The 17,731-nt window shown below is 42.5% G+C and overlaps 1 protein-coding gene across 1 annotated transcript in view; it reads left to right on the top strand.

Annotated features, from left to right (window-relative positions):
- LOC118367575 (atrial natriuretic peptide receptor 1-like) overlaps positions 1-12,531 on the top strand; it is an 81,598-nt gene extending 69,067 nt beyond the window's left edge. Inside the window, exons 7-23 of the mRNA XM_052494429.1 lie at positions 253-388; positions 588-672; positions 937-1,057; positions 1,161-1,235; positions 1,389-1,466; positions 1,602-1,706; positions 1,955-2,026; positions 2,214-2,373; positions 2,536-2,691; positions 8,001-8,169; positions 8,990-9,136; positions 9,228-9,351; positions 9,483-9,551; positions 9,677-9,788; positions 9,860-9,931; positions 10,027-10,125; positions 10,261-12,531. Coding sequence (XP_052350389.1) covers positions 253-388; positions 588-672; positions 937-1,057; positions 1,161-1,235; positions 1,389-1,466; positions 1,602-1,706; positions 1,955-2,026; positions 2,214-2,373; positions 2,536-2,691; positions 8,001-8,169; positions 8,990-9,136; positions 9,228-9,351; positions 9,483-9,551; positions 9,677-9,788; positions 9,860-9,931; positions 10,027-10,125; positions 10,261-10,418 — 1,938 coding nt within the window. The 3' untranslated portion in view covers positions 10,419-12,531. The remainder of the gene's footprint in view (positions 1-252; positions 389-587; positions 673-936; positions 1,058-1,160; positions 1,236-1,388; positions 1,467-1,601; positions 1,707-1,954; positions 2,027-2,213; positions 2,374-2,535; positions 2,692-8,000; positions 8,170-8,989; positions 9,137-9,227; positions 9,352-9,482; positions 9,552-9,676; positions 9,789-9,859; positions 9,932-10,026; positions 10,126-10,260) is intronic.
- Positions 12,532-17,731: the final 5,200 nt, after the last annotated feature.

Below are 17,731 nucleotides of genomic sequence, written 5' to 3'. Positions count from 1 at the left end.
GCATTGCATTGAGAATAATGTGTCAATCTTGCCAGCCTGCCATATCACTGTCTAAGAGGACCACAACGGAAATAAGCCTTCTGGCTTTATTCTGTTATTATCCTCTAAAATGTTTAATTATGTAATGTTGTCTTCGACTGGAACAGCCTACTGCTTTAAATGATCTCATAAAACAAATCAATCAATGTGTGGTATGTTATTTGTCATTATTTAATATTTAACATTAGAAAGTTATACTGTGTTCCTTGCCAGATTGTGTCCGTGTACAACGGCTCTCAGAAGAAGCTGAGGGCCTTGCCTGGGATGGACATCCAGTGGCCAGGGGGCGCTGCTCCTTTAGATGTGCCCGTCTGTGGCTTTAAGAACGACAACCCAGCCTGCCTCGCACGTCAGTGGACTCCGTCTGTCTCTCACTCACTTTTGTATATACCCCCCATAAAATGTCTATGTTTGCATGATGTAGCAGAATTTATACTAGTCATAATCAGTCAAAACAGCTTACGATGACTGACATTACACTGTCATGCAGTGGCTGTATTGAAGGAAAAACGGTACCATAAAAATGTTTCTCCTGTCTCTTTTTCCAGGAACCATCACAATCCACCAGATGGTAACAATTGTGGTGTTCTTCATCATTATCATCATCCTCACCATTACTGTCTTCATATACAGGTGAGTGTAGACAGGCCAGTTCAATCAGCAAGTATGCAGAAGGCCTAGAATCTACGGGAAGAGTTTTATGTCATTACGTTTATAGCATTGGTCACATATCTAAAAGAGCAATCTATCATCTCTCTGTCTTTCACACCCACACACACACACACACACACACACACACACACACACACACACACACACACACACACACACACACACACACACACACACACACACACACACACACACACACACACACACACACACACACACACACAGGAAGCTCAAGCTTGAAAATGAACTGGTGGCTCAGCTGTGGAGAGTCTCCTGGGAGGATATTCAGATGAGCAACATGGAGAAAGTGCTGCGAAGCGCAGGCAGCAAGCTCACTCTGTCCCTGGTGAGTCCACACTCATACACACGCTTGCAACAACACACACATTTCGCAATACACACAGTCTTGCACAAAACTGACCCCATCCCACCTTTCGCTTTATTTACAGAGGGGCTCCAACTACGGCTCCCTATTAACAGGAGATGGAAACTTTCAGGTGTTTGCCAAGACAGGCTATTACAAGGTAAGTAGGGTGTGCGTGTGTGTATGCGTGTGTGTGTGTGTGTGTATGCATTTGTGTATGCGTGTGTGTGTGTGTGTGTGTGTGTGTGTGCGTGAAATAGTAACCTTTTAATGTCAAATGGATTGAATGCATAATGTTTTCTCTGTCTTTCAGGCAAACATTGTGGCCATCAAATACATCAACAGAAAACGCATTGAGCTCACCAGAAATGTGCTGTTTGAACTGAAACATGTGAGTCTTCGTGAGGTTGTAGTGTGACGTGTGTATACTCCAGAATGCATATGTGCATCAGAGAATAGCGCTGTCCCTAAATGTCACATGGTGTCCTGCTTTCCTTCCCTCCCTTTCCTTTCCTTCCCTCCCCAGATGCGTGATATTCAGAATGAGCACCTGACCCGCTTCATCGGAGCCTGTATCGACCCCCCCAACATCTGCATCATCACAGAGTACTGTCCTCGGGGTAGCTTACAGGTAGCCACCACTCACCACAACTCCACTATAAGATTGTCCACTTACCCAATTCAAGTCTTTAGGAAAAATTTGTCTTGTCTAAATGCTGTGTGTGTGTGTGTGTGTGTGTGTGTGTGTGTGTGTGTGTGTGTGTGTGTGTGTGTGTGTGTGTGTGTGTGTGTGTGTGTGTGTGTGTGTGTGTGTGTGTGTGTGTGTGTGTGTGTGTGTGTGTGGTGTGCGCGTGCGTGCGTGCGTGCTTCATCCTTCAGGACATCATGGAAAATGAGAGCATCACACTGGACTGGATGTTCAGATACTCGTTAATTAATGACATTGTAAAGGTAACCACTGCTCTAAACACACTCTCCTGCTTATCTTTCCATGTGTCAACTTGCTTTGCCAAACATTTTTAGACTAAAGCTCAATATGAATAACTCATTTATCTCTAATCTCTCCTTTTGACTATCTCTCTCTTCTCTTTCTATATTTTAACCCTTATCCCTACCTCCCTCCCCTTCTCCTATCCAGGGCATGGCTTTCCTCCACAACAGTGTCATCGTCTCCCACGGTAACCTGAAGTCGTCCAACTGCGTGGTGGATAACCGCTTTGTGTTGAAGATCACCGACTACGGCCTGTCCAGCTTCCGCACCGAGAGCAACACAGACGACGCCCATGCTTACTATGCCCGTGAGTCACCTGGCTCTGCAGGACATTCCCTTTAGACACAGATTTAGGATTAGCTTACCCTAATCAAATCCTTAAGAGGGTGAAATACTAAACTGACCTTAGATCAGTGTCTGTAGGCAAATTAATTATACTTTTAGTCAATTTGTCCATCTATGTTTGTAGGGAAACTGTGGATGGCCCCAGAGCTGCTGAGGTTGGAGAGTCCCCCTCTATGTGGCACCCAGAAGGGGGACGTCTACAGCTTTGGCATCATTCTCCAGGAGGTGGCGCTACGCCACGGAGCCTTCTATCTGGAGGGAGAGCCGCTCAGCCCCAAAGGTAACACACACATACACACACACGCACTCTATCTTTCTTCATGACAGACATTTGGGAACGTTTTGATCCTATGTAGCAAAATTTGAAATTGTATTTTTTACATTGGATAAAAGTGGAGACTTTTATTAAATTATTAAATTGTTTATTAAAAAGTAGAGACTTTTATTAAATTATTAAATTGTATATAATACATTACAGTTGAGGAACAATGGGAAAGTAATTCTGCTTTGAAAGTTTATAAACTTGTAACCCCACTTTTGAGAAAAGGGCTCTTGAATGTTTTGGTACACCTATTAGAGAGCTCTTCTTTGTCTAAACCCATTCAGCATTGTTCACAACCTCTTAAACCTTAGCCCCACCCATCTCTTTAAGGATTCACATGTGAGTCCATGTGCTAAACAGCGACTAACTAAGTAAGAACACAGCAATAATCCCAACCCATACTACTAGCAATACAAACTGATTGTCATAACTAGGCACCATGCATGAATCTCCAGGTAGCTAAAGCTAACTAACTAGGTTCAATATTAGCTAGCTAGCTAGCATTAGGTTATAACTAGCAATGCAGATAGATTTCTGCGATACAAATAATATTACAACACAGATCATACAGGTAACGTTAGCTAGTGAGCCAGCCAGCTAATGTTAGCTAGCTAGCTAACAGTATGCTCTAACTTAAAATGAAAATTACTTTCTGACTAAATTAGAAACGTATAATATCTGAAAATGTATCAGCTAGACTTTCTTACCCGTATACATGGATGAACGCTTCTCCCTCTGTCACCAATGCCATGGTTGCCCTTAGTTTGAAGATGTAATCCAGAGACAGGTGTTTTATACAACAGACTTCTGTGTTCTCTTTTTGACTCCCTCTGCAAATTTACAATCAAACGCTAGAATTTTCTCCATCTCCTTAGCAATCATACTCTGCTACCACTGGGCATTCAACTTCTTCCATGACAACAACATTGTTGATCTCTGTTTCAGAAAACTCTACAATGTCTGGTTCAATTAAAATGTTTTTATCTATATCAGGGATCTCCTCTTCATCTGATTAATTTTCAGAGTCACAGAGAGTCAACATGGCACGATCGTCCCCCAGAAAGTGGAGAGCAGTAGCAACACCTCTGCAGTTCTTCATGATATCTTTCAAAAAAGCTGTGGTAGAAAGGATTACCTACACATACTGAGCAGCTCATGTTATAGACAGAAGCAGGCTACATGGCAGACCAATTCGAACTCATCTCTCAGCATGTCCAGACCATCCATTACTATTAGCTGGAAGGTTCCTGTTTTTTCCCGTGGTTAAACCAACTAGGCTCGTAATTTATTCATATTTACAGATGGCATACAAGTTTGTTATTAAGGCACATGAAAGTTCATTGTTCCAGAGGGCATTTCTGCCAAAAACGCATTTTGATAAAAAAAAGTATAATGATAAAAAGGTATCCTGTAAAGTAGTGACGTGCGACATACTCCTAGTTTCCTGAAACGAGTCACATTTGTGCTCTCATACACTTTTGGTCATAAGCACACTTATTTGCACATAAACACATGTGTATTATAAAAGAAAGAGATAATAGCATTGTGGCTGAGTAAATTATACCCCAGATTGTGTCCAAGATAAACAGTGTTTGTATGATTCTTCCATCAAATGCATAACAAACAAACCTAACAAGCCTCCTTCCCGTCAAGTTTCTGTGGTCTTTACTGACTGCATTATCGCAGAGGAGCGATAAGGCAATTAGAGCAACTCAAAACAAAAGCTGTTATTCTGCACATTGCACCTGCAAGTCTCTGTAGAAAACACAAACCTATCAAAAACACATAACAGCTCCAGTGACTCAACAAAGCTACAGTATGTCGTTACATTTTACTCCATGTGAACTGTATTCTTTATATTTCAAGGTTCCTCTTTGACTCTACTCACAAAAAAACATGACATCAAATTCAACAAATGAAGTGTAGACCCCCAAATATTGACACAACCAAATGGTAATTTCAGAGCTACTGACTAATATGCCACAACGTTAAAATGGAGACATGGAACAGTTTTGCAATTGCAACCATTTGGCAACTTAAACTAGGGAAAGTTCATGAATTTGTCGAACACGCTCCTAAAAGTGACAGATTTTTTTCCCCCTTGTTTTCTTTTTTCTCACTCAGCCCCTCTTGCACCCCACTTACCCTGAAGAGCCTACTCTAATGATATGGAGGACGAGAGCTACTGTACCTCTCTGCTTTGTACTAAGGACAAACACATAGTCACATGCTTTATATAACACACAAACATATTATAATTGTTTACCTTCCACTGTACTGTTTTCTGTGTCTCTGGCTTAGAGTAAAGCAACACAATTTTAATAAAACATCAGATTGTAAGTACATAGCTGCAAACAAGATATTCCCTTTTCATTTGAGCAGGGGTGTGTGACTCTTTAGAATGTCAGAATCAGTCAGGATTTCCGATTAAATTGTAGTTAGGACAGATTGTAGTTCCTAAATTATCTTCCTTCTTTAGAAAATTGAAAAAGAAAGAGAAGATTGGATTTCTTGCTATACGGATCAGCAATAACAGCCGTCGTTGTGCTCCAAGTCAAGTCTCCATCACAACGTGTTGAGGAGAAAACATTGCTGCACTCATGTCTGCCAACCACCACTGCTCAGTGAATTTGTTTTTTACCTAAACCATAATTGCATGAAATTGTGCAAAATTGAAGAAGATTGAACATGATTGTGGTTGATTGCAAGAGTGGTGTACTGAGAGAGAAGCAAGTGTTTGTGTTTGCTCATCAGAGTGTAACACTTTGTACTGGGAGACAGCAGCTGTTGTGTGACAGAAAAACAATTACCTGAATTAGAACCAGAGCATGCCATCTAGGCTGCGTGTGTGTGTGTGTGTGTGTGTGTGTGTGTGTGTGTGTGTGTGTGTGTGTGTGTGTGTGTGTGTGTGTGTGTGTGTGTGTGTGTGTGTGTGTGTGTGTGTGTGTGTGTGTGTGTGTGTGTGTGCGTGTGTGCAGAAATAGGGGAAGAGGATGAGAAATTATGAAAGTGTGAACAAGAGGATAAAATAAATTGGGAGGGAGAGATAATGGAAAGATTGTGAAAGCATTGAACACAATGGACAGGAAATTGGACTGGAATCTCTGAGAAGATGAAAGCAGAAGGAATGACACTAGATAGAAAATATTATACACTGCTCAAAAAAATAAAGGGAACACTAAAATAACACATCCTAGATCTGAATTAATGAAATATTCTTATTAAATAATTTTTTCTTTACATAGTTGAATGTGCTGACAACAAAATCACACAAAATCTATCAATGGAAATCAAATTTATCAACCCATGGAGGTCTGGATTTGGAGTCACACTCAAAATTAAAGTGGAAAACCACACTACAGGCTGATCCAACTTTGATGTAATGTCCTTAAAACAAGTCAAAATGAGGCTCAGTAGTGTGTGTGGCCTCCACGTGCCTGTATGACCTCCCTACAATGCCTGAGCATGCTCCTGATGAGGTGGCGGATGGTCTCCTGAGGGATCTCCTCCAAGACCTGGACTAAAGCATCCGCCAACTCCTAGACAGTCTGTGGTGCAACGTGACGTTGGTGGATGGAGCGAGACATGATGTCCCACATGTGCTCAATTGGATTCAGGTCTGGGGAACGGGCGGGCCAGTCCATAGCATCAATGCCTTCCTCTTGCAGGAACTGCTGACACACTCCAGCCACATGAGGTCTAGCATTGTCTTGCATTAGGAGGAACCCAGGGCCAACCGCACCAGTATATGGTCTCACAAGGGGTCTGAGGATCTCATCTCGGTACCTAATGGCAGTCAGGCTACCTCTGGCGAGCACATGGAGAAATGCCACCCCACACCATGGGCCACCCACCGCCAAACCGGTCATCCTGGAGGATGTTGCAGGCAGCAGGACGTTCTCCACGGCGTCTCCAGACTGTCACGTCTGTCACATGTACTCAGTGTGAACCTGCTTTCATCTGTGAAGAGCACAGGGTGCCAGTGGCGAATTTGCCAATCTTGGTGTTGTCTGGCAAATGCCAAACGTCCTGCACGGTGTTAGGCTGTAAGCACAACCCCCACCTGTGGACGTCGGGCCCTAATACCACCCTCATGGAGTCTGTTTCTGACCGTTTGAGCAGACACATGCACATTTGTGGCCTGCTGGAGGTCATTTTGCAGGGCTCTGGCAGTGCTCCTCCTGCTCCTCCTTGCACAAAGGCGGAGGTAGTGGTCCTGCTGCTGGGCTGTTGCCCTCCTACGGCCTCCTCCACGTCTCCTGTTGTACTGTCATGTCTCCTGGTAGCGCCTCCATGCTCTGGACACTACGCTGACATATACAGCAAACCTTCTTGCCACAGCTCGCATTGATGTGCTATCCTGGATGAGCTGCACTACCTGAGCCACTTGTGTGGGTTGTAGACTCCATCTCATGCTACCACTAGAGTGAAAGCACCGCCAGCATTCAAAAGTGACCAAAACAGCCAGGAAGCATAGGAACTGAGAAGTGGTCTGTGGTCCCCACCTGCAGAACCACTCCTTTATTGGGGATGTCTTGCTAATTGCCTATAATGTTCACCTGTTGTCTATTCCAATTGCACAATAGTATGTGAAATTTATTGTCAATCAGTGTTGCTTCCTAAGTGGACAGTTTGATTTCACAGAAGTGTGATTGACTTGGAGTTACGTTGTGTTGTTTAAGTGTTCCCTTTATTTTTTGGAGCAGTGTATTTCACCATCTATAGGAATGCTGTCTACACTGACTGTAGAAAACATTAAGAATACCTTCCTAATATTGAGTGGCACGCCCCCCACACACACACACTTTTGCCCACAGAACAGCCTCAATTTGTCGGGGCATGGACTCTACAAGGTGTCGAAAGCAGTCCACAGGGATGCTGGCCCATGTTGACTCCAATTCTTCCCACAGTTGTGTCAAGTTGGCTGGATGTCTTTTGGGTGGTGTACCATTCTTGATACACATGGGAAACTGTTGAGCGTGAAAAACCCAGTAGTGTTGCAATCCTTGACACAAACCGGGGCTCCTGACACCTACTACACCCCGTTCAAAGGCACTAAAATATTTTGTCTTTCCCATTCACCCTCTGAATAGCACACATACACAATCCATGTCTCAATTGTTTCAAGTCTTAAAAATCCTTCTTTAACCTGTCTCCCTATACTGATTGAATTGGATTCAACAAGTGACGTTAGTAAGGGATTCACCTGGTCAGTCTATGACATGTAAAGAGCGTAATGTTTTGTACACTCCCCCTTCTTCCTCTAGAAATCATGGATCGGGTGGCTCTGGGTGAGTGGCCGTGCCTGCGGCCTGCTGTCAACCCTCAGATCCACAGCCAGGAGCTGGGACAACTCATGCAGCGCTGCTGGGCAGAGGAGCCCACCGAGAGGCCAGAGTTCAACCACATCAAACTGCTGTTACGCAAACAGAACAGGTGGGTGTAGGGTGTGGAAGTGGGGAGAGTTTGTGTTCCATGATGTCATTAATGTCTGTGCGTCTCCACTCCAAAAAAGGAGTATGACTCCAGTACCTGTCAAAAGTTTGGACCCACCTACTCATTCAAGTTCTTCTTTTTGTTTTACTATTTTCTACATTGTAGAATCATGTAGTAACCAAAAAAAGTGTTAAACAAATCAAAATATCCTTTATATTTTATTATTCTTAAAAATAGCCACCCTTTGCCTTGTTGACAGCTTTGCACACTCTTGGCATTCTCTCAACCAGCTTCATGAAGAATGCTTTTCCAACAGTCTTGAAGGAGTTCCCACATATGCTGAGCACTTGTTGGCTGCTTTTCCTTCACTTTGTGGTCCAACTCATCCCACACCATCCCAATTGTGTTGTGATCGGGTGATTGTGGAGGCCAGGTCATCTGATGCAGCACTACAATAACTCCTCCAAGCTGTCATCAAGGCAAATGGTGGCTACTTTGAAGAATCTCAAATATAAAATATGTTGATTTTTGATTTGTTTAACACTTTTTTGGTTACTACATGATTCCATATGTGTTATTTCATCATTTTGATGTCTTCACTATTATTCTACAATGTAGAAAATAGTAAAATAAAGAAAAGCCCTTGAAGGTTCTCCAAACTTTTTACTGGTACTGTATATATATGTGTGTGTGTGTGTGTGTGTGTGTGTGTGTGTGTGTGTGTGTGTGTGTGTGTGTGTGTGTGTGTGTGTGTGTGTGTGTGTGTGTGTGTGTGTGTGTGTGTGTGTGTGTGTGTGTGTGTGTGTGTGTGTGTGTGTAGGGAGTGCAGCACTAACATCCTGGATAACCTGCTGTCCCGTATGGAGCAGTATGCTAACAACCTGGAGGAGCTGGTGGAGGAGAGAACCCAGGCCTACCACGAAGAGAAACGCAAGGCTGAGGCCCTGCTCTACCAGATACTACCACAGTGAGTCTCTGCTACACAAACACACACACACACACTGATTCAATACTATACACACACACACAGTGCCTAATGTTACTGTCTGTACCTGCAGTTCAGTGGCGGAGCAGCTAAAGAGAGGGGAGACGGTGCAGGCCGAGGCCTTTGATTCAGTCACCATCTACTTCAGTGACATTGTGGGCTTCACAGCCATATCAGCTGAGAGCACACCTATGCAGGTAAGAAAGTACAATCACATTGTGACACGACTCACACAGGTGTGACAAGTTACAAAGATAGACTTTTCAAGGGAGGCCATAGTCAAACCCAACAATTCCCATTCTGCTCTAAAAAATGTTTGCCTCTTTAGGTTGTGACCCTGCTCAATGACCTCTACACCTGTTTTGATGCCATCATTGACAACTTTGATGTCTACAAGGTAACATTATATTTCTCATCAATGTGCAGATGAAGGAAAGGAAAAGAGGAGATGAAGCCTCTATTGAAATCCTCCATTAGGACACACTGACATTCCTGCCCCTGCCTTTTCTGTGGCGCCCCCAGGTGGAGACCATCGGCGATGCCTACATGGTGGTGTCTGGCCTGCCGGTGAGGAACGGGAAACTACACGGCCGAGAGATCGCCCGCATGGCCCTGGCTCTGCTCTACGCTGTACGCACCTGGAAGCCAGTGGAGAGAGTGGAGGAGCGGGGTGACGTGAGAGAACTTGGGAAGGTTGAACACCAGACGGGCTGCGGCGTTCAAAAATCCGCCACCGCCCTGACCAGCAGCTCAAACTACGCATTGGCATCCACAGCGGTGAGCGGCATGTGATGTTCACATACTAACAGACACAGTGATGATATATAAATTTCAGTTGTGTGATTGACCAATTCACTGCACTCTATATTCAGGCCCTGTGTGTGCAGGAGTGGTGGGGCTGAAGATGCCACGGTACTGTCTGTTTGGAGACACAGTCAACACCTCTTCACGACTGGAGTCCAATGGTGAAGGTAAGCCACAGTAGTCATACAACATGTGGGTTTTAAATCTGGGACTCAAGTTCCACAGTTCTGCTGGTTTTCATATCTCTATAATAGTTCATTGACTAATTAAGGATTGCTCCCCTCACCTTCTCTCCCGCACAGCGCTGAAGATCCATGTGTCTGCGGCCACACGTGACGTCCTGCAGGAGTTCAACTGCTTCCAGCTGGAGCTGAGAGGAGATGTGGCGATGAAGGGGAAAGGGAAAATGACCACCTACTGGCTACTGGGAGAGAGCAAGAGCAACAAGTCAACGAGCTAAGGGAACAAGGCAAGGAGGGAGGAAGGTCATGAAGGAGGAAATGGTGGAGGAAAATGTGAGCAAATAATGGGAACCACTGATTGATGTTCTGGAGCAAGTAAACAAATGAAGAGGCCTGGTGAATGAATGAGGTGGGGATTGGGGAGGTAGATGTGGAAGAAGGAGGATGTGGAGAACTTTCTTCACTTCAGCCCTCCTGCACTTGAACATCTAGATTCTAAGGACATATAGAAAGCTACATGCTCTGAGAGTGTGTGTGTGATGTTCTTCCAGTTATATTTCAATGTTGAAGGTTTTGGATGCAACACTGATGGTATTTAGATCGGTAAAAAAAAAATGGTTCACTAACAAACCTTTACAGGAGGTTGTGGATATTGCGACCTGGTGGTCACATTATGTAACTGTTTTTTGAATTGATGTCTTTTATGAGTACATAGTATCCCACTGGGCACAGAAGTCAGTTCAACGTCTAGTTTTGATTTAAATTTGGTTGTCAACTAATTCAACGTGAAATTAACATTGGATTCAGAAAAAAAGACTAAATGCCCGTACGTTGATGACTTTTTTGCAAATCCAATCAGTTTCCCACGTTGATTCAACATCATCACAAACATTTTGGGGGTTGAAATGACATGGAAATGACGTTCAAAATTTGGGTCTGGGATTTATCATTTGATTAATTTCCACGGTAGTGTTTGTGACCTGTATCTTCAGACCCCAACCACAATCACTGAGCCTACTCTGGAGTTAAAATGACTTGCTTTATATATGTGGGTGGGTGGGTGTGTCTAATGTCTCATCAGTGTATTTGATTTGTCTGTTTACAGTCATATCAGTCTTATTATTTTGTACAATACAGATGTTGTTTATTTCTCAATAGATTATTTTTCTATTGCCTAAAGGGCAATTCACAGAAATGCACTTAAGATAGATACATCCTCTTACTCTGGTGAAATAAAGTCAAGCGTCCCACTTCTTCAACACCATATACAGTTTCATTATTCTCACTGAAGTGTACGATTGCCTCTAAATCTGTCTAATCAGATTCAGTGTAATGCATTATTGTTGTTAGTAAAAATATGCAGCTGAGCTTACATCATACCCATTGAAAGTGGCATGATTTTGAACATTACACGTAACAGACAAAATAATGGAAACACTTGAGTAAATGGGGGATACAAAGTATATTGAAAGCACGTGCTTCCACACAGGTGTGGCTTGTGAGTTAATTAAGCAATTAACATCCCATCACGCTTAGGGTCATATACAAAATGCTGGGCAGACTATTATTTTGGCTACGCTCCCCCATAGGATGACAATGCCCCCATCCACAGGGCACGAGTGGTCACTGAATGGTTTGATAAGAATGAAAACGGTGTAAACCATATATCATGGCTGTCTGTCACCAGATCTTGATCCAATTGAATACTTAGGGGATATTCTGGTGCGTTTTCCACCACAAAACATAAAATCATGGAATTTCTTATGGAAGAATGTAGCATCCCTACAAAAGAGTTCCAGACACTTGTAGAATTTATGCCAAGGTAAATTGAAGCTGTTCTGGCTCAACGCCCTATTAAGAGACTTTATGTTGGTGTTTCTTTTATTTTGGCAGTTACCTGAATTCAACAGTAATTGAAAAAAGGTAACCATTTCGGCTGGAAAGACAGGCTCTTGACAGAGGATAGCTTTATGAAAATTGTGGATTGACCGCTGGACACACACTGGCTCCTGATTTCCTGTATGGATTTGTCTGAACTATTACTCTGAAAACACCCCTGGAATAAAATGAAGAGGTCACCAGGGAACTCTTAAAAAGGGTTCACACTGAGAACCTCTATAACTTTGCAATAACAAACCATGTCGAAAGGACAAAATTAATTCTGGGGTAGATGTGTATAAAGTTCCATATTCTGGTTTGGTGTTCACAGTAACCTTTGAGTTTGAGAGTCATGGAGAATGGTATTGTTGTTTTGCGTCTCAAGCCAACAGTGTTCATCTGTTGAAAAGTGTTGAACAGATCAATACTGTCTGTAAGACCTCATATATCAGCCTGTTGACATGTATTTCACCTTGTGTTTTTCGGTTTGAATCAGTAAATATGGTATGTGTATTAGTGGCTGTTTTATTTCTGTGTCCTTATCAGTGGTGGGGTGTATGTAAGTGTATTCACTATTCAGAGCATGTGTGTGAGAGGAGGGTAAAAAAAAGCAGCCACCTTTATAAGTCTTTAACAGGTACTTTTTCTCCACTAAACCTTTTAATCACTTACCGAATCTCTTTTAAACTAGATCCCCACTTTCACTATTATCAAATATCTTTAGATTACTTCATTAAACCCTCCTATAATCCAGGGCAGCCTAGAAAAAATGAGCAATACTGTAGTTTAGGGTTCTTTCTCCCTGTCCCTGTCCTTCCTTTCTCTTTCTCAGTCAATCATCTCTGACTAATCTCTCTCTCTCTCTCAAGGATCAAATGTAACCCTTTCCCTTAGATCAGAGCCCACGGGTGGGTATAAGAATAAGCCTTAAACTGTAACCTGTCATCCATCATAAAGTAATTGTAGCAGTTATTTAATGTGTCTTGAAGCCTGTGAAGTATGTGTTTGGTCTTGGTAACATCAAGTGCTTGAGTGAAGAAGACAATATACATAACTGTTTCTATTGTAGCTTTGAAATGTGGTACTAAACTTTATTTTACTCTATTTAATTTAGCTTGCTTTTTGGTTGATTCATTTCAACTGTCATTTATTGGGGTAAAACTGAAATAGACAAGGTACATTTTACTTTTAATACATTTTTATTTGTAATACATTAATTTCTGGCACATCAAGGGCAACTTACTCATCCAGTGCACAACGTTGTACATTGCCCGAACTGAAGCCAGGCGGTTCTTGAATAGTCGCTTTATTTGTCCATTCCCTGGGGAACACAGTGACAGAGGTCCGGAATGATCAGTGTCCAGACAGAGATGCTCAGAATGTCGATAGTTTTCTGACTGACGTGAGGCGCAACGGTGAGTTGACGCAGCGTTGTACGAAAAGGAGTGCGCTATCCTCGCGCCAGGGATGTTTTTAAAAAATCTGATAGAGGGCGTTGGGTATGATTTTTAGTTGACGAGGGCGTGCTGGCCCATTGTGTCCCGTTGATCATGCAAGACTGTGTCAAGTCATCTTTAAAAAACAATGACTGTCTTCGGACGCAGGGGCTTTCACCCAGAGTCAGGAAGACATTGCCGCCTGTGTCGTTGGATCCACCAAATGTTCTCTTGCCATGTATTGATGCTCCTGGAGAGGACCGACGTGACTCAGTGCTCGACAGAAGACAGATGTGGAGCGCGGCAACAGTGGAATTGTATTGCGACGTGGGTAGAGCAGCGCACATCCTTCCCGGTCCCTTGGAGTTTGCAGACATCGTGCCTGTCCCAGTGGCGGAATGGTAAACTTTGGGATGCGGTCAGGTGTCCTCAAAATATATGTGTTTTTGTCTTTGCAGCCGTCTGGGTCGGTTGGGGTCGCAGTTGCGTTGACATTTTCGATTTTCCGGAATGAGATCCGATTACTTTTACGCAAATCAACTTTTACGCACATCCACTTTTACGCACATCCAGAAGGCGTTAACGAAGCCGGTAGACCTCACTGTTAGCCTACTGTAGCTTATTGTTTTACACTTGATAATCTTTTGCTATTGATTTAGTGTAAAACTTTAGGACCATATTCGACTGCAGACTAGATATGTAATGAAGGAGTGTCCAATTTCTCGGAGATATGCTTCTGAAGTGACAGATAAAGCAGTGCCCATATATTTAAATTACAGGTATACCACATGCATCATTGGTTCTCAGGAACTATCACCTACTTACTGACGTCAATAAGCTGTCTTTTTCAGTCAGTCAACAACTGAACTCCTCTCAAGGGGTTGGCTAACAGATGCCCTTGCCATACTGAGGTTAACTTTATTAGCACCTCTGTGCATTCAAATCATCAATGACACCGTCATAAACAATTATTATACCATGGCTAAAAGCAGTGGCGGTCAGTGCCGTTTAAGATGAGGGAGGACAAAAACATTTTATATGAGCATGGCCTTATTTCTATTACAGCATATTGGATGACTCTCATTCATATTTCATTCACCCAGTTCAATATAAGAAAGATAGGTTTAGGCTACTACATGATACTCAAATTTTCCCTATACCCATCATGAGGTTGCTACAACCTAGCCTATGAATGAAGTTTACAACGTAGGTGCACACAGGTTGAGAGACAAATTTGAGGTGACAGACAGTGACATTCAATACCGCCTTGCACACTCTTGCCTGATATAGGGTGTAATCATTAGTCCAACCGCTGCAAACAATGTTTGTTTATCCCCGCTTTGTTCCATTTGCTTCCGCTTAAACTTTCTTTTTCAACAGAATCGGCGGAAGGAATACACCACTGATCACACATAAACACAATTCACTCTCATAACAGACACATTCCCTCTCTTCCCTTCGCTTGTGGACTTCAATGCACAACACATCAGCTGTATGTGCCTGGGTTTCCAAGACAAACCGCTACACAAAGCTTACATCGTTGTAACCATATTAGCTAAAGTAACATCATAGTCAGCATAGCTAATAGAATTAGCGCGTTAGTAAACCCACTACAATCATGCAGTAACGTTAGTGTACAGTCAATAAGAAGTTACATTGGCGGCCCCGGTGGCAATAAACTTTTAATCCCTTCACTTGGAAGAGTTCCAGTCTTGAGTTGGAAAGTCATTGTCAGATAGCTAACAAAGCATCCCTCTGTTTGAGCAGGGTGTTTCAGTAGGCTAAACTAGCTAGCTGCATTTGCTAGCTAAGTCAGTGAAACTGAAACTGAAAAAAATGACACTCTATTTCTCATTTTGGAAGAAATAAAATGTTTAACTGTTCAACTATTGTATTTCTCACTCTTTGAGTCAACTACTCACCACATTTTATACACTGCAGTGCAAGCTGTAGTTTATGCTTTGAGGACTATATTAATTCTCTGACCCTTTGATTGGGTGGACAACATATCAGTTCATGCTGCAAGAGCTCTGATAGGCTGGAGGATGTCCTCCGGAAGTTGTCATAATTACTGTGTAAGTCTATAGAAGGGGGTGAGAACCATGAGTTTCCTAGATTTTGTATTGATATCAATGTACCCAGAGGAGGATGGAAGCTAGCTATCCTCCAGCTACACCATGGTGCTACCCTCAGAGTGCTGAGGCTACTGTAGACCTTATATGCAAAATAGTGTGTTTTAATCAGTTATTTGGTGACGTGATTATATTTAGTACAGTCTTATCTAAAAAGTATTACTTTTGAAATGTTTCACAGTTGACATTTTTATGAAATTCACTGAGGAGGATGGTCAACCCCTTCCTCCTCTGATGAGCCTCCACTGGCTAAAAGATTACCAAAACATTAAACAATTAATTGTGTTGATTTAATAGTTTATAGAGCACAAACAAAACATAACTGGGTTAGGCAGGGTAGCCTAGTGGTTAGAGTGTTGGACTAGTAGCCAGAAGGTTGCAAGTTCAAACCCCTGAGCTGACAAGGTACAAATCTGTTGTTCTGCCCCTGAACAGGCAGTTAACCCACTGTTCCTAGGCCGTCATTGAAAATAAGAAGTTGTTCTTAACTGACTTGCCTAGTTAAATAAATAAAAAAATAAAAAATATCTATTTTGTAGCCTCGGAAATCCCAGACCGAGCTAGGGCCCCAGCACTGTGCTGGAACATTGTAAGATTGTGGGAGGTAATCCATCTGTCTAGAGACTCTAGTGAGACTAGCTACAGTATTTAGTGACTGGGGAGAAATACTTTTTTCTCCTAATATATAGTAGGAGAAATTAAAACATGTGGCTGCAAGTTCCCATGTATATAGTATTAAGAAATTAAATATAGACTTTTTTAAAAAGCTTTCAGTCAAGTCAAGTGTTGAAGATTTTATCTGCAGTATAGCTCTAGGATGGTTGCATGACTCAATTACATGTCCGAAGGGTAGCTTTCTCTGGCTGTTGTTGCTAAGAATATTGAACCAAAACACACTGACTGATGACTGTTATGTCACATTTTATTTTACCAACTTTATATTGTTGCAATCTTTACGTTAAGAACTATTCTTGCGTGCATATGTGTGATCGGCTATGTGGCTGGGTGCAAATCTATATGAGTAAATATCAATGACTCTCAACTTCTTCTGGCTGGGAGGGATATTGAAGAAGCGTATGAATGAGTTGAGTTCTACTTGTTCCATCTGGCTGGCTGTTCTCTTCTGTCCCCTTCTAGATGCCTCTAAGGTACAGCTGCTTTTTCCTTTCATCTGGCTGGCTGTTCTCTTCTGTCCCCTTCTAGATGCCTCTAAGGTACAGCTGCTTTCTCCTTTCATCTGGCTGGCTGTTCTCTTCTGTCCCCTTCTAGATGCCTCTAAGGTACAGCTGCTTTCTCCTTTCATCTGGCTGGCTGTTCTCTTTTGCCCCTTGTTGCTTGTCGCCTTATCTGATGTATGGGCAGAGCCCCCTTCACTCTGGCTGGCTGTTGTCTTCAGTCCGCTGCTGCCATGGACGGGTTTTGTCCCCTGTCGCAGCTTGATAAGCTTGAGGATCCATTTAGGCCTCTGCAGCTGGCTCCATTTCTTTTCCAGCTCCTTTCTTTTAATTTCTTTCTTTTTGATATCTTCCAATAATTTAATTTCTTGTTTGTTTATGTTATTCAGCTGCTTCTCTGTCAGGGGGAAGCCAATCATCCTCAGGATCATCCTGATTTCATTGCGGTTGCTGGAGTCAACAAGCATGATGGACTCATATAGGACTTTAGCCTTTTGGGACTTTGGGGGGTGGTACAGGTCAGCAGTAGCCCTGTGAGCGGCTTTTCCCTTTGATGGAGGTGTTGCTTTGCTGTTACCCCTGGATACCAGAGACTTGACCTCTAGGCCTCTGTCACTTTGGAGCCTGGGGTTACCTGACTTGTATGCTATGGATATCTTTAAATTGGAGAACGAGATAATATTTGGAGTTTACAAACAAGTTGAATTTACACTAAATACATGAATATCTTGATTTAGAAGGCTGAGGGTGAACTTTGACCAGTACTGAACATTTTAAAGCACTTTTTTAACAGGCAAAACCAGTCCACTTTGACTAACATTTTAGGATAAAAGTAGCTAAGTAGCTTAAACTTGTTTATTGTAAAGAATACAAATAATAATAATACTCACAGTTTCCATTTCAAGCATTTACATGTAGAAATTGCTTTCAAATAAAGTTGGTTGATAAAACAGTTATTTTAGGTTTGATC

This window comes from Oncorhynchus keta, chromosome 34 (assembly GCF_023373465.1).
Source record: "Oncorhynchus keta strain PuntledgeMale-10-30-2019 chromosome 34, Oket_V2, whole genome shotgun sequence".
NCBI lineage: Eukaryota > Metazoa > Chordata > Actinopteri > Salmoniformes > Salmonidae > Oncorhynchus > Oncorhynchus keta.
The sequence above is the reverse complement of the archived record's forward strand: the minus strand, read 5'-3'. Positions and strand labels throughout refer to the sequence as shown.